At 38.5% G+C, this 17,228-nt stretch overlaps 2 protein-coding genes across 4 annotated transcripts in view; one reads left to right on the top strand and one right to left on the bottom strand.

Moving 5' to 3' along the window:
• Positions 1-17,228, bottom strand: part of icmt (isoprenylcysteine carboxyl methyltransferase) — a 50,598-nt gene that overhangs the window by 16,418 nt on the left and 16,952 nt on the right. For both annotated transcript variants that reach the window (XR_011351738.1, XR_011351737.1), the window contains exon 9: positions 13,573-13,705. The gene's annotated coding sequence lies outside the window, so the exon portion shown is untranslated. The remainder of the gene's footprint in view (positions 1-13,572; positions 13,706-17,228) is intronic.
• Positions 1-17,228, top strand: part of rnf207b (ring finger protein 207b) — a 52,016-nt gene that overhangs the window by 27,284 nt on the left and 7,504 nt on the right. For both annotated transcript variants that reach the window (XM_069918592.1, XM_069918593.1), the window contains 5 exons: positions 5,645-5,713; positions 8,064-8,132; positions 8,239-8,363; positions 13,915-14,101; positions 16,940-17,125. In XM_069918592.1, coding sequence (XP_069774693.1) covers positions 5,645-5,713; positions 8,064-8,132; positions 8,239-8,363; positions 13,915-14,101; positions 16,940-17,125 — 636 coding nt within the window. The remainder of the gene's footprint in view (positions 1-5,644; positions 5,714-8,063; positions 8,133-8,238; positions 8,364-13,914; positions 14,102-16,939; positions 17,126-17,228) is intronic.

Genomic DNA, 17,228 nt, shown 5'->3' with positions numbered 1-17,228 from the left:
TAGTAAGTCAGATCTTTGTTTTCGTTGTGATCAGGTTTCTGGTACTTTTTTACATGCTGTTTGGTTGTGTGATCGGTTACAACAATTTTGGAAAGGTAGTCAATCTGTATTTAATAATCTATATAATCTTCATATTGAATTAGACCCTGATATATTTTTATTAGGGAATATGCAACCGTTGATTGATTTAGAATTAGATAATTTTATTTACTTAGCGCTGGCAGTGGCCAAGAAATGTATAGCGATTACTTGGAAGAATAGAAATGTATTGTCTTTAGATAGGTGGTATTCAGAGATGAAGTTTTGTTTGGTTATGGAAAGAATATCTTTTTCTATATAAGATAAGATGTCTTTTTATGAGTTAAAGTGGACTCCATTTATTGATTATATACAATTTAAATAAGTTTGAATTAATCATATTTTTTTTTAAAAAACTTTTTTTTATTATATATTTTTTCTATATATATGTTTTCTTTTTTTTAGTTTTTTTTATTAGTTGGGTTTTTTTTGTTTAAATTCTTTTTGTTTTTTCATATATATTCTTATATAATAAAAAATTTTTGGATTAATAATTAATACTTAATTAATATTTTTTTTGTTTTTTATATATATCGATCTTTTTTTTAAAGATATATATATTTTTTTTATTATACTAATAGTATTAATTCTTCACTCTTTATCGTGGGGGTAGGGGGGTTTAGGGGTTAAAAAAAGTTTTTTTTAGTCTTAGTTTTTAGTTGTTAGGGGGAGATGCCGAGATTGGTATTGTATTAACTATGTTACTTTGAATTTGTATTACTTTATTTTGTATTTTTTCTGTTCGTGAATTACTTACTTTCTTCATATGTTAAAATTAATAAATAAAGTTTCGAAAAAAAAGAAAACACTAGCAGGAAGGCAACACCGTTGGAAAGATAAAGTAAGGGGGGCATGGCAAGATGGCGTAGGATCAGACGTGCCTTCCAGTCCTCTCCTGACTCTATCTTATTGTTTTGTCTAGAAATGCCCGTTAAAATTCTTTAAAAGTTTAGATAATTTCAGTGCTGTTAATTTAACTTATGATGGTACAATTGGTGGAAAAGAGCAAAAAAAAACGACAACAGATCATCAAAAAACTACATTTTCCAAAAGTTCAAGTTTTGGAGCCTACCTACAGGAAAAACACCGGGACTCAGCGTGAAATGGATCCCAGGAGAGAGGTACAGTGTTCGGATGTAGAGCTCTATGTTACATCGGTAGAGCCCCCTAAAGAGGGCGCCAAACAGCCTTTAGAACAAAGAGTTACTCAAAGGCATTTGTCAACTGTAGAGGTGGCGCTGCAAACTGCATCTTTTGAGATACAAGAACCTATACAACTTGATGTACTGCGAGAACTTAATACATTATGGACTGGGGAAAACCCCGGCCAGCGTCCTCCAGTCAGTGCTGGAGAGGCTGTGGCTGGGGTTTCCACATGCAGTCATACTACAAGGAAGGCAACCAGAATGAAGGAAGGAACAGAAGATCCTTTGGGTATGCAGAAGAAGCAGGAATCTGTTGAGCCAAAATCTCTTCCAATTGAAAAGATTTTTGTGAATCTTGAATCTAAATTATCTTATACAATGCAGGGATTATCCAAGATTATGACTGAACTTGGTACTAGGTTTAATACTCTGGTGAAAATACATTCTCAACAGATGGCTGAGTTTGGAGCTTTTAAGCTTGAAGTGAGAGATAAATTTAATTCGTGTGAAGAAGATATAGACGAAATACGGGATCAAGTTTTTGATGTGACCAAAATGGTCGAAGACTTACAAACTCAAAATAAAAATTTGGTGAAAAAGATTGATTATTTGGAAAACCAATCCAGACGGAACAATATAAAGATTATTGGTTTGCCGGAAGGTATGGAGGGACCAGACCCAAGAAAATTTTTTACTGAATGGATTCCGCAGGTGTTGGGTCAAGAACATTTCCCAGAAGGTATAATACTGGAACGTGCTCACAGAGCCTTGCGTAGAAGACCTATTTCAGGTCAACGTCCAAGACCTGTTTTGGTTCGTTGCTTGAATTATTACGACAGAAATAATTTTATGAGTGGCTATTAGAAATGCACAACAGAGAAAATCACCCTTGATGATTCAAAATAATCGAGTTTTCTTCTATGCGGTTTTGAGTCAAGAAGTTATGTTCCAACGACGTGAATTCAATCCTGCTAAAGAGTTGTTGTGGAAGAAAGGTTACAAGGCAACCTTTAGATATCCAGCTGTTTTGAAAGTTTTCCAAGATGGTTGCCAACCAAAGTTCTTTGATTCTCCAAAGGAAGCTATAGCATTTGCTCATGAGCTGCCAATTACTCAGTTTCAACAGAGACATAGTCCGCCGCGATCTCTAAGGAGACAAGAGATGGAAGAAAAGAGCCGTGCTCCAAGAAGGAATGGTTGTAATGGTGAATCGGCAGTTGGAGCTGATTAAAAGAAGAGTTGTCTTTTTTTTTCTAATTTTTTTTTAAAAAAAGGGATATTAAATAATGATGATGTTAGTTTAAGATGAAGTGAGAGTTGGGGGAGAGAACTGGATAGGCACTATTTCCTGAAAGTCATCTGCTACATGTGAGTTATCTCACACCCATTTTTTTTGGGAGTTACCGCATTGCGCGGTTTAGACGGGAGAGGGTATTTTTAACCTCCTACCCGTTTTTTTTTCCTTTTCTTTTGTATTATTAGATTAAAGAGTGAAGGGGTTTTTTTTTGTTTAAATATTTAAAAAAAGCATAAGAAAGTATTTGATTGTTTAAAAAACTAAAAATTGATGTGGTTTTTTTTGTAAAGTTTATTCAGTAGATAAGGAATATCTGAAATTTAAATGTGAATGGGATGGATAAGTTTTTTTTATATTTTTTCTTTAACTTTAAGGTGAAAGGAGTGGTAATTCTGGTGTATATTATTTTGCTATTTTAGTTATAGAACGAAGGGAATAATGGTGAAAGTTATAAATTGAATTGTACAATTCTTAATGAGGCTTGAATTTTGTTTGTGGTTTATGCTCCATTTGTTGAAGATATAGATTTCGTTGTAGATGTGTTTTTATTATTTGGATATCTGAATTTTAACGTAATGATTGGGGATATTTAAATGTGGTATTGGAGCTTTTATTGGATAACTATTCAAGAGTAAAAGGGAAAAATGGTGGAAGAGTACTAAAATTGAATTGTACAATGCTTAATGAGGTTTGAATTTTGTTTTAAGATGGTGGTTTATGTGACTAATATGATGATAGATGTGAAGTTAGTTGATATTTGGTGAAGGTTTATCTCTATAGAGAAAGTTTTTTTTTCATCTTTTTTTTCCATGCTACAATTTTTTTTAAAGAATTGATTATTGTTTAAGAATTTTTGATAGATAATGTTACTAACTTTACTAATTTTTTATATTAAGTTTGAGTAAAATATATGTTTCATCTTAACTCCGTTTGTTAAATATATGCATTTAAGTTTGATTTAAATATGTTTTTTAAGTCTGATATCTTAGTATTAATTACTTTTCTTTTTGTTAATATTTTAATCGGTTATGTTTTTGTTTTTTTTTGTAAGTGGTTTTTTTTCTCACATTTATTATTAACTTTATTAATTCTTCACTCTTTATTTTGGGGTGAAAGGAGGGGTTGGACTAATTTGAGTTGGGTTATTAATGTGTAATAATTATTGGGGAGGGTATAGTTTATTTAGATTACTGATACTGTATTGTAATTTTATTATTTTATTCTTAATTTTTTTTTAATATAATCCTATATGTTATTTATGTTATAAAATCTTAAATAAAGTTTAAAAAAAAGGAAAGAAAAAGTAAGTTTATATTTCAGATTGAAAAGTTTTAATGAGAGAACACAGGTTCAGTATGTCACTGAAGATTTCTACAGGTGTATCGTGAAGAGCATTCTGGCTAGTTACATCACTGCCTGGTATGGTGGCACCAACTCTCAGGACAAGAATAAAGTCCAGAGGGTTGTTAACTTGGCCTGCGACATCGCAGGCACCAGATTTTGCTCCATCAAGTACATCTATATGAGGCGATGTCTTAAAAAAGCAGCCTCTATCCTCAAAGACCCCCACTACCCAGGCCATGCCCTCTTCACTCTGCTACTGTCAGGAAAAGGTACAGGAGCCTAAAGAGGAGCATTCAGCGGCATGAGGACACTTTCTTCCCCGCTGCCGTCAGATTCCTGAATCAACAATGAACCAAAAACCACTGTCTTACTTTACATACATTATTATTATTATTATTCTATTTTATTTTTTATAGAAATGTTGTAAGATGGCTATAATATGTATGTTTGCACCATGATGCTGCCACAAAACAGCAAATTTCATGAGGTGACCATGACAATAAATCCTGATTCTGAAATATTAACTTTGTTTCTCTTTCCAGAGATTTTTCTTGGTCCACTGAATATTTCCGAATCAGAATAACAATAAACCTGGTTCTGATTTCCAATATTTTCAGGGTTTTTTTTCCAGATTTCCAGTATGCATATTTAAAAATTTCCAATATTTTCAAGGTTTTTTTCCAGATTTCCAGTATGGATATTTTAAAAATTCCAATATTTTCAGGGTTTTTTTTCCAGATTTCCAGTATGCATATTTAAAAATTTCCAATATTTTCAGGGTTTTTCCAGATTTCCAGTATGCATATTTAAAAAAACTTATTTACTGAGAATTTTGTAGAAGAGTGGACAGGCAGGATGAGGTCACTTGTCCCTTAAAGATTATTATGATCTACCCCAGTTCTCAACTCCTGCTCTGTGCACTACATAGGCCTCAATTCCCACATCCTGCCAAAAATGATCTGCCATCTTATTAAATGTTTCTTGTGATCCAGCCTCTGCAACTTTTTCAGAGCTGGGAATTGCAGAGAATTACTACCCTCTCTGTGAAGAAATTCCCAACTCTCTCAGTTTAACGGCCAAACCCTTCTCTTGTAACTATATTCCTGGTTACTAGTGGAAACAAAACATCTACCCTGTCATGCCCCCTTAGGTCCTTATTTGCTTCCCCAAGATCACCCCTCATTTTTCTAGATAATAATACAGATCTACATTCCATTAGTACAAAAAAATCAATTCATTTCCAACTGTGATAACTGTTTGGATTTTTGAATGAGGTTTATTTATATGTGTGTCCAAGGCTTTTGTCTCCCTCGGCAAATCTCCTAATGTTTCCATCAGTGTGTGCATTTATATCTCTCTGAATATCTCAATCTTCTCTCACTTAATCACAACTGGGACATTATGTGAACACGTCTAAATTATTTTGTAGATAATTAAGGTGGGTACAGTTAGCATAGGGGTGGCACGGTTAGTGTAGCAGTTAGCGCAATGCCAGCAACCTTGGTTCGAATCTGGCGCTGAATGTGAGGAGTTTGTACATTCTCTCCATATCTGCGTGGGTTTCCTCCAGATGCTCTGGTTTACATCCACACTTCAAAATGTATGGAGTATTTTGGTGGCATGGGCTCATGGGCCAAAAGGGCCTATTACCATGCTGTATGTCTAAATTTAAATTTAATCGGGCCCAGCTTAATCACAGTGTTTCTTTATTTTGCTTTTTTATAATGAATGAATGAGACAGACTGATTGCTCTCTTCCTCTTCTTTTTCTTATGATACAGGTTCACCTCATTACCTGCTCTGCTTTCCTCAGCTCTGCAAATAAGTTTGAATTCCTGGACTTGGGCTATGTAAGTAGATGTAGTAGGCTGTGTGATATGAATAGACTAGACATGTTTCTGCCCACAGAAACACCTAACAATTGGGATTAGTGTTGAGATGTCGATTGGTCAAAGATTTATTGATGACTCATTTCACAAAAGCCCAAGATGGACACCTCAACATTTCTTTGTTTTATTAAAATATACAATGAGATACTCACAACTGCAGGGCTCAGGTTTGATCTCTCCTCTCTGGTGATTTCTGTCAAGTCAGGGGAACGTGCTATATTGTCCTCAGTCCACACTTCAAAGTGGAAAATCACTCCTATTGCCTCACCAACTGGCACCCCGCACCTCATTTCTTAGTTGATTCCACCTTTCACCCCCACCTCAAAGAGACTCCATCTTTGATTCCCCTCAACACTGATCGTCTAGTACATCACACCTTTTGAGGTCCTTCCCACACACCTGATCCCCAGGTACATTCCATCTTCCAGTGACCCCACCCTCAAGTAACTTCATCCTTGAATGCCTCTCCTTCTTCAATGGTCTTTTTTTGATTTTTTCTACTCCTGAAAATGCCAAAGGTACAGTAACCTGGAAAATGTAGCCCTGTGGGTTATCACAATAACCTCCTGCGCAAGTTAATCACCATCAATGCACTACTTTAAGCAGAAATTAAAACCGAAAAGCTCAGACAATGACAGATCTTAGAAGCATCTTGAAGGGACAAGTACAAAGGGAGCAGAATTTTAGGTTTAGAAGAGAACAATATTTTCCACCAAGACGGTCTTTCTAAGAGGAAAAATTGGAGGAGCAGAGATTATGGATGCTTCTAAAGCTGGAAAAGATTAAAGTGAAAGGGAGGAGGCAAGGTCATGTGGCAATTTGAAAATAAGAATCTGCAAATGGACCAGGAACCAATGTCTATCATAGCACAAGAGTGTTCTGTCTGGTTGCATCATTGTGCAGTATAATAGATACAAAGCATCAGACTGGAAGTTTACAAGAAGGTCATTAAAACAGTCGAAAGGATCACTGGGGTCTCCCTTTCCTCTATTCACAACATTTACTGGAAGCATTGTCTAAATAGGGGTCAAAGAATTATGGAAGACCCTTTTTGTTCCATGCACAATATCTTCAACCCACTACCATCAAGGAGGTACAGGAGCATCAAATTCAGAATTGTCAAGCTGGAGAATAGCTTTTTCCCCACAAGCTGAGACTGATGAACAGTATCTTGTAACCATGAAAATCGTCCCTAATATATAATTATTTATTTTAATTATTTATGTGACGATTAGATACTGTGCATCATTGTCTGGCATGGAGGTGCCAACACACAGGTCGGGGAAAGACTACAGAGAGTTGTGAACTCGGCCAGTGCACTCGGCACTATGGTCTGGAGAGTGGCTGCTTCGTCATGCTGTACATGTACAAATTTGAACTTGAAGTCATAGATGGGTGGGTTTATGTGATCAAATGGTGAAACAATCACAATATGATAGACCTTTGAATGAATTTCAAATCTGTACAGATCAGAATCAGAATGTATAGTCATGAACATGCCAGAAAATTCGTTGTTTTAGAGCAGCATTGCAATAAATTACATTTAATAAAATAAAATAAATAAATGAGTGCAAAAGAAGAGAAAGTGAAGCCAGTGGATCATTGCCCATTCAGAAATCTGATGGCAGAGAGGATTAGCTGTTTTGTTACATTGGGTGTTCATCTTCAGGCTCTCGTACCTTTTTCCTTACGGTAGCTGTGTGAAGAGGGCATGGCCTGGGTGGGAGGGTCCTTAAATGGAGTGAAGGCTGATGCCCATGATGGCATTGGCCGAGTTTACAACTCTCTGTAGTCTTTTCCTGACCTGTGCATTGGCACCTCCATGCCAGACAATGATGCAAACTGTCAGAAGGCTCTCCACGATACACCTGTGGACCTGCAAGAGTCTTTGGTGACATACCAAATCTCCTCAAACCTCTCACTAAGTAAAGCCATTGCTGAGCCTTCTTCATGGTGGCATCAACATGGAGGCCCCAGGAGAGATCTTCAGAGATGTTCACACCCAGGAATGTGAAGTTCCCCTCGATGAGACACTGGTTTGTGTCCTCCCTTCCAGAATGTGTGTCCCCTTCCTGAAGTCCACAATCCGCTCCTTAGTTTTACTAACGTTGAGTCATGGTTATTGTTGTGACATCACTCAACCAGCTGATCTACATTCCTCCTGTACGCTTCCTCATTGCTGTCTGTGATTCAGCCCATCAGTCAGAAACTAGACCACAAGTGGACATTTTTGCGGGTTAGCCAGATCAACAATTCAAATATTTTTGAGGGTCACAGGAATAGTTTTAGACTTTTTCTTACTTCTTTCTAGCAACTGATGGAAAGGCTGCAGAAGATTGTAAAACTTCCCCACCACTTGAGGCCAACACAGAGCAGCAAGGTAAAATCAAAGCCATTGGTTCAGAGTAAATGTACATAAAGTAAATGTACATAATTGAAAAAAATCAGCCTTGTTCTAGTTTACAATGAGATCATTTCTTTTCCAGATCAATACAGAGTACAGGTCAGAGTTTGCGAGGTGTCTTGAACCTCTGCTCTTCCTGAACCAACGGCGTTCTGGATCTGTGACCGGAGGTGGTTCAGGAACAGGGATTAATAATGGATCTGGAATGTAAGTGGTTCTAAAGATACCAATTTTGATGATGAGGTAGTAGCAAAGGGGATAGAAGATTTTGTCAGAGGCAGATTTTAAGTGGTATCTTAAACAAAGAAAGAGGTAAAGCAGTGGAATGATTAATGGAGGTATTTTAGGGGAATCTGAAAGCATGGATACAAAAGGAGAATAATGAAATTGGGAATGTACAGGGGAAAAAGGTTCACCAGAAATGGAGAGAGAGGGACAAATTTTGAGTTTGGGGCGAGAAAAGGTCAATCCCAAGATCCATTAAAGGATTGAGGAGATTGCTGGCTATTTTAATAATATTGTGTCAGTAAACCCTTGAATTTTTTTTAACGTTCATCTTATTTAATTGTTTTCTACCTTGCACAAATGTAGGTAATACACTTTGATGCAGAATGCTTCTGATGGCAATAATGACTCTCTGAAGTCCCCACCTTGTTTTGTTTTATTCTGCCACAAGCTCAGACAGGGCCCCAGAATTGGGGCGCTTGATGAGATAATTCAGCCAGGTTTGCCCAGTTCATGGCACCTCATATGACCCATGACATCTATCGAGTCTGGTAACTCATTCAGAGCCTGTTTAAATTTTTAATTTAGACATACAGCATGGCAGCAGGCTATTTCGGCCCACGAGCCCGTGCCACCAAATTACACCTAATTAACCTACAACCACAGAACATTTGAACAGTGAGAGGTAACTGGAGCCCCCAGGGAAAACCCACGTACCAACTCCTTACGGACAGTGCAGGATTCAAACCCCAATCCCAATCGCTGGCACTGTAACCATGCCACTGGTAACAAATTCACATCCAGCAAGTATCCAACACATCATTATATACTTTCTGAAAATGATACCCTGGTTCCACTCCTTTATCTTTCCCAAAACATTCTATTCTCCTATCATACAGCTTGCTGGTCCTTCTTACTAGCCTTATCCAATAAAACGAGGAGCGGGCCTTGTCTGTGAAAGTGAAGAAATGGACAAGAATGGGCTCTATGATGCTGTGAGGATGCTTCATTATTTTGTACAACCTGGTTAGCTTTTGAATTTCTTGATTTCCTTGGTATTCAGAAACTCTGATTTCAGACTTGAATATACTCAGGAACTAAGCATCCACGGATTCTGGGTAAGGAATTGAAAAAGTATCTACCGAAATAAAATAACTTGCTTTTGATTCAAATCCTAAATGACTTGACCCTTATGAGGGTTGAGCCGTCAGCTGATCAAAACAACTCCTTAACATCTACCCCATCAAATCCTCTAAAATATTTGAAAAGCCTGGAACTTTGACAGTCCATTCCTCTCCAGAGTTACTGCCCCCAGCTTCTCACTGCTCAAGATTCTAGCAGTTCTTGTGTTCCTCTAAAATAGGTGATCTATCGAGGTCATCTTTCCACAATAGAGAAAATAAAGGCTAATTCTACTTGTTTTTTCGGCCATGAGATCCAACCTTGTAACAAAGTAAAAGTCTTAGAATGGAGTTGTCACAACCTCTAATACTCAAGCTTTGGAAACATTTTCAAATCATCTTGGTTTTATATCCAATATTTTTGGCTCACAACTGTGGTGCAAAAATGTTTGCACACGAATAATGCTATGCTAATGTAGATGAGTGTGCAATTCAGTGGACTAGATTCAGCCTTTACTTGCCTAAGTGGAGCTGCATTCCTTCAGCTAACAGGTGGTGCTTGGGTAATCTAAATACGTGGAATAATTTTATTTCCAAGTTGTGACTGCCAAATCTCACAGTTCTTGGAACTGCAGATATGAAAGAATAGAAAGCTGTGGTGTTGGGAGTGTGAGAATGGCTGTGCATTCCAGAATGTAGGAAGCCCCCACCCCTCTCCCAGCTTTTTATTCTTTCCCTGTGTTTCCTTTTAAGGACTCGTGCAACAGTAATATTCAGAATGTAATCCCTAATCGATGATTAACCTTCAGGTCTATAACTACTACTCGATCTCTTCCAACCAATTACACTGTAAAGGAAGCACTGTGGGGATTGCTGCTCAACCAAGATCCTGTCTTCCTTCTCCAGTTGATGTATAAAATCCCACTGCACTAGTTTGGAGAAAATCAGGGTAATACTGGTAGATATTTATCCTATAACTAACAACCATCTGTCATTAGGCTTGTCTTCAAGTCATTTTGTTTTAAATCAGAACTGTGGCTACACTTCAAAATAATTTTGTGGGTTGAACTGTCAACATCATTTCCCCAGGATAAAAGCATCAAAGGTGAGGGGGTAGGGCGAGTTTAAAGGGAGATGTGCAAGGCAGAATTTTTACATTGAGAGTGGTGAGTGCATGGAAAGGGTTGCTGGGGTAGTGGTGGAAGCAGATACTATGGTAATGCCAGATAGACACAAGAATATGAAGAGGATGGAAGGATATGTCAGGGACAAGTAAGTTTTTGTTTGATTTAGACTTCACGTTCAGCACAGTAACATTGGCCATGCTCCTTGTTCTAATAGGCTTATTGATATTTTCATCTTGTGAAAAGTGTGATACAAATGCAAGCACTTTCTCGCTTAACCTATCTAAGATCCCTTTGAATCAGGGTTTTACATGAAAAATTACAGCAGACTGTTCAGTGGATGAAACATCTTGGCCCCCACGGTCTAAACTTTTGCGTTGTGTAACCAGACAATATGGCAACCTTTAATAGTCAGTGTGTTAGGTATGGGCCCCACTAAACAGACGAGTATATTACCTTTTCTTTGCAGAGCAATGATATGAATCCCAATAATTTTCCATATAAATCCTGTGCCATGCTCAGCCCTGGTTTCTTCTGCGTATGATTGACAGGCCTCTCCAGTGGCAGAGTAAGACCTCAGGAGCAAGGCCTTGCCTGTTGCCACTATTTTTAATCAGAATTTCGGGGAACTCTCCACGACACAATTCACTGGGATTGTTTATATTTAGTCTTATTGATGTCACTGCATCCCTCACAATGTGAAATAGTTATACGAGGACTCAGACTGAGGGGAATATCAAGGGGACTAAGATTTGGAGAAGGCAAGATTGCTTTGAAAGATTTCAAAGCAGAATCTGGTATTACAGAACAACCAGAGACTAGAGACAGTCATTTTGCAGGTACGTTGCTAATTATGATTTAGCTCGCTGATTTATATATTTGAGATGGTCTTCATTCATGTTGTAATGGTTTAAAACTTCTTTTGCACACACTGTTAGCTGTGGTTGCAATGCCACTAGTTCAGTTTCACTTTGAGTTGAAGCCTTTGCATCGTTGCTCCTTTTTTTCCATTGAACATCACTTTTCTTGTTAGTTATTTTTCTAGTGCATTTTGGAGCAAGTGTATCAGATGAAGCAATCTTATGCTGAAGGGATCGGAGGCAGCCCTCCATTCTGGCCACTTGGCTTCACTTCATACTTTTAGCATTTGGCTCAGTCCTTCCATTTCCTCATGAAAGCTTCTATACTACTGAGAGCCAGATCACCGTGCATCTTAAAATATAGCACCTAGGATCACTTAGAATTATTTCCATGTGCTGTCTCCCTCACAACCAACCTTCTTAAGCCTCCACTGCTATTCTGACTGCTTCCAAGGGATTCAGTGGCTGTCCTAAAGGTTCATTCAGTTTATCCAGTAAATGAAAGGAAATCAGGACTGTTGGTATCCCTTTCACGTCTCATCAAAGTCTCATCAAAGTGCCTTGAGCCAATAAAGTTCTTCTGAAATGTAGTCACTGTTGTGATGTGAATGAACTCTACACTCTCGACCAGCCATTCTCAACTTTTTCAAAGCTATGGCCCTGTTGGGACTCTGCTCAGTTTATGGGCCCCTTTCCATGCGAGGCAGTAAAGTTTAGTTGGTTTCTTCCGTACTTCTCTCCCTCCAACTACATAAAAAACACAGGAAATATTTTATGATTTTACACTGTGCTCCCCTTTAAATGTGCTGTGGGCCCCCCCCCACCCCCGGGAGGGGTAGAAGGGTGGGCCGAATTAAACTGGTCACTCGATGGGGGGCTCTTCCTCCCCTCATCCCTATTGAGAATGAGAGCTCTCAAGCGATCAGTTTAATGCACAGTTTGCAAAGTTAAATTATGAAGAAAAGCAATCAAGCAAAAACAGGTGTGATGGAGTGAGGAATGAATCGGGGTGAAGCCAGGTAAAATTTATGGAGATGCAAGAGGTTGTAAATGCTGGAATCCAGTGCAAACTACTGGCGGAACTTGTCTAAGCAGCATTGTGGGGGGAGAGAGGTTGGGGTGGGGGTGGGATTGCCCATGTCTTGGTTCAAGATCCTGCATCAGGAAATGTATGTCCCAAACCACTAATCTAAAATACTTGCTGGATTGGATTTACTGCGTTGTAACCCAAATGAACACCTCATAGCACATACTGTCTGAGTTGATGCAAGGGAGAAAATAAAGACTTTTCACAAGTTTTGGATGTCTTAACATGGTTCACATTCAAATATTTATTTTTGAAGTTTAGTCACTCTTGGACAGTAAGAAAAATAGCACCTAATTTGCATCCAGTAAGACCACATAAATAGCAATGAAAACACAGGAAGGTAATCTGTTTTAGTGCACGAATAAACTGCTGGATGGAACAAGCAGCACCTGGGTTGACATTTTGGGTCGGGTTCTTGCAGCAGGACTGAGTATTGAGAAGGGGAGGTGCTTGAGACAGAAGCTGGTTGGTGATGGGTAGAACTGGATGAGGGAGGAGAGATGGGCAGATGGTGCCAGTTTATGGGGGGGAGGAGGAGGAAATGGTGAAATGGAGGTTTGTAGGTGATGTGGAAACAAAAGGCAAAAATAGGCAGATTGCTCTGGGAGGGGAGCAGCCAGAGTAGAGACAGAAGCTGGCAGGTGGATCCAGACAAGGGAGGAATAGTGGCAAATTGAACCAGATGAGTGTGAAGGTGTAACATGGTGGGGGAGGGGTGGGGTGGAGATAAGGGTGAGAGGGATAGCAAAGATCAATAAAGGGAAAGAGACCCTAGGTGGATAGGAAATGGGAAAGGAACCCAGGGGGACTGGGTTACTTGAAATTGTAAAATTCAATGTTCATACCATTTCTCCATGGGCTCCAAGTGGAATATCATGCAAGGTTAGATGGGAAAGGGAGTTAAAATGACACACAAGTCCCAATAGTATGAAGTGAATTTTCCAATTTCTCCTACTGCCTCTTCATTCCCTCCCCATCTGGTTCCATATTATCACCTACCAGCTGGTGCCGCACCTCCCTCCCTACTGCTGTGTCCTGGAAATCTTGGGTCCTGATGCAAGGTCTCAACTTGTAACGTCGATCTACACCCATTGCTTCCACGGATGCTGCTTGACCCACTGTGTTCTTCTGTCTGCAATTGAAATGAATTGAACTATTGAATTTGACTCCAGTGTGCAACTCACTTCATGTCATGTAAATGTTATTCGCTGTATATTTACCCAAAGCCTTCATTCAATCTTGTTTACATTATGTTTTAAAGTTTGCATTCATAAAACTTTTTTTTTTGCAGATATTTACCTTCTGCTTTTAACTATTCAATACTCTTTTTTTTAAAAAAAGGAACTTGGTGGGCACAAAGGCATTCCCAGCTTCTGCCTCTCCTGCATCCCTGAGGGACATGTCCTTGACAAATGCCGTAACATGCAAGCCTACCTCCCATCGCTACATTAGCACCAAGGTTCTGCTGGCAGAAGGAGGGCACAGCCCCTTCATGGAGCATTGTCGTAATTACGAGAATACTTTCAGGGTAAGGGAGGTTGTGAATTGAGCATCAGCCAGACAACCAAGTTCACAAGAGGCCCCCCACATTGGGACATCATCTGGCAGAAGGTCTTTTGGGCAGATGACCCTGGACAACAATTTTTCTTCTTGAACACTTTTGGGTGTATTTTATGAATTTTGAGCTGCTGATAAAAATCACCTTAAAATTTCCTATCACGTACTGTATATTTTTAAAGTTCTAATCTGTTTTTTTGTGATTTCCTGCATACAAAACCATGAAGTGCACCGTCATTGAAAATTAATTTTCTGTATTCACACTTGGCATTCTTTGCTGCTGGTCTTGGTGCAGTCAGTGATGAACATGGTGAAAGGTTTCACCACGACATTGCAACCATGAAAAAGCATTATCAGGGCAACTGGAATCCATCAATGCTGGCCAACTATTGTTGGTCACTGGCACGAGAGACATCAGGTGTTGAGTACAAACGAAAATCAATGGCAAAACATTTTAGGTCAGTTGAACTAACACAATGTGTCAGCGTTATTATGCAATTAAACATGCTAAATTCAATAGAATTTAATGTTTCTCCAACTACCTATGTGATACAGGAAATCTGAAATTCTCTTTGGGTTCATCTTGAAGTTGTCGATCATAATCCCCAATTTTTTTCTTCTGGAAGCAAACCTTTTGTAAAAAGTTGTTGTCCAGTGTTAACAGCCCAGTAACAACAACAAAAATTATTCTATTGCATCTTTCTTAACTTTAGGATATCAAGGTGTATTATGGACAATTAAATACTTTTGAATAATGGAGGTTAAAAAAGATCAATCTGCTTGTGAACTTGACAATGGCACTCAGATACTGGTAACCAGCTATTGTTCACGAACAGCAAATTATATGGAGTTACTGGAGATGGAGCCCACATCCACTGAATGACTGACCAGATAGGACAAGATTAGGAATCCGGAGCTGCCATAAAACAGTAATTCTGATGATCAGATTAAGCCAGAGGTGGCCAAACGTAGCTAGCGAGCCACATGCAGCTCTAACATATTACATGCAGCTCGCAGAAATATGATGGCTGAGACAGGAATCATACAAACTGATGTAAAACGATAGGTTTGGTTGGCATGGCTTACAATTGCATGATTGAGGCTGTCAAACATCTGGTTTATTGTTAGTAGCTCTCACATTAAGCAAATTTGACCACCCCGAGATTAGGCTGTGTACAAATGTATCTTCTGCTCTGTAAAGTCTGAATATGCGTAGTGTTTAGTTTCAAACTATTCAGAGCAGTGACAACACCAGGAAGAAGTGGACAGATAGACAGAATAACCTCAGGAAACACACTGCTGTCAGGGTGAAGCAGAAGATCTACATTCTGCTTCATCTTGTAAATGGTGCACAGTTAGCAGCATTTCTTAATTAAAAAAAAAATTAATTGCATCTACTGAAGATGAAGGAGTTAGGACTTCACAAGAGTTTAAGAGGAAGAAATGATCTGGCTAAGAAAGCACCTCCTATGGTTGACAAGGATTTAGCAAATAATCTCTCCATCCTAACTATGCAGCACACATACCTCCTCATCTCTTTTCACCTTGCATATATATCCTTGACCTTTTCAGCCTCTTTATACTGGCTTCCCTTTCTACATTTTTTTTTTAAAAGAATTTCCTATTTTTCATCAGTTTATGCAGTGGGACCTTTTACAAGGAGGCTTTTCTAACCCAAATGACAGCTCAACCCTGAGCAGGGAATATGGGAACATGAGAAATATAAACTGGATCAGGCCATCTGGCACCTTGCACCTACTTCACTATTCAATAATATCATAATTGATTTTTAAAAATTTTGTGCTTCTCCCCCATATCCCTTCATATCTTAAAAAAAAATCACAATCCCTTTATTGAATAATCACATCCAATGTTCCATCCCAGCCCTCCTGGGTAGAGAATTCCAAAAATTCATTACCCCTGAGTGAGTAAGTTTCTCCTCATCCCTGTCCAGAATGACCAGTCCCTTATTTTGAGACTGTGATCCCTGGTTCTAAACACCTAGCTGAGGAGAATGTCAAATCTAATTTGTCAAGTCCCAAAATTTTTTTTGTACATTTCAATGAGATTTCCTTATTCTTCTAAACTTTGGACAGTTTAGGCCCAGTCTGATTAATACAACACACACTCCATACCAAAAATCAATCTGGCGAACTTCAGATCAACCAAGATTATTAGTCTCCAGAGTGGATGTTAAATCCATGATAGCACAAGCTTTAGGAGTGCTAATTTGAGAGATAATAACAGAAAGGTAAAACAAACCTGGGTAATTCTGGTTTTGGACTTAGAAACAAGATACAATTAATTAAATTATTCTGTTGACAGAAAACTCTAGTGAATTAGTGACTTGACATTGGAGGCATTTTATTACTGACCATTTGTCCCCACTGACAAGAGTGCATTTTAAATCAGCATTCCCTTTAGTGATTGAATATTTATAAGTGTATGAGAATGAAGAGAATTGTCAGTTAAACTGATCAATTTAAGTGAAAATGATGAAGAGGCTCAAGTAGAACACAAATCCCATTATGGATTAATCAGGCCAAATGGCATAGGCCTTTCATCCCATGAAATTAGGAAATTTTAGTATAAAGAGGAATGGGATTGTTCTGTAGGCCAGTATACACTCAAGGGCTGAAACACCTCCAGTGTTGTTGCATGTACAAAAGGTTAGGAAACATCAACAAGGATACGTAAGAGAATAGTCATAAATCATTTTATTTGAAAAAGACAAGCTTCAGGCAAGGGAAGAAGTAACAGATTCATTTTGATGTATCAATTGACCACATTCATTGTATCATTTACACAGGCCCTGCAGATGGAGCTACAGACGCTGAAAGACCAGGTTCAAGAGATGCACCGGGATTTGACCAAACACCACTCACTCATCAGGACAGATGCAATGGGTGAGATCCTACAAAAATCATTGCAAATGGACACTCAGATCTCCTCCCAATACTCCTCGGTGGAGACCATGAGGACTATGTTTGAGGAGGTATGCTGCAGTCCTAGCTATTTTACACCAAAGTTTTCTTGTGTGTTTTTGTGCTTATCTAAATGAAGAATGCTATTTAAAATTAGAATTAAATATCTTCCAC

The sequence above is a fragment of the Narcine bancroftii genome, chromosome 2, assembly GCF_036971445.1.
Source record: "Narcine bancroftii isolate sNarBan1 chromosome 2, sNarBan1.hap1, whole genome shotgun sequence".
Lineage (NCBI taxonomy): Eukaryota > Metazoa > Chordata > Chondrichthyes > Torpediniformes > Narcinidae > Narcine > Narcine bancroftii.
Note: the sequence above shows the minus strand (reverse complement) of the source record. Positions and strands in the feature narration are given on the sequence as shown.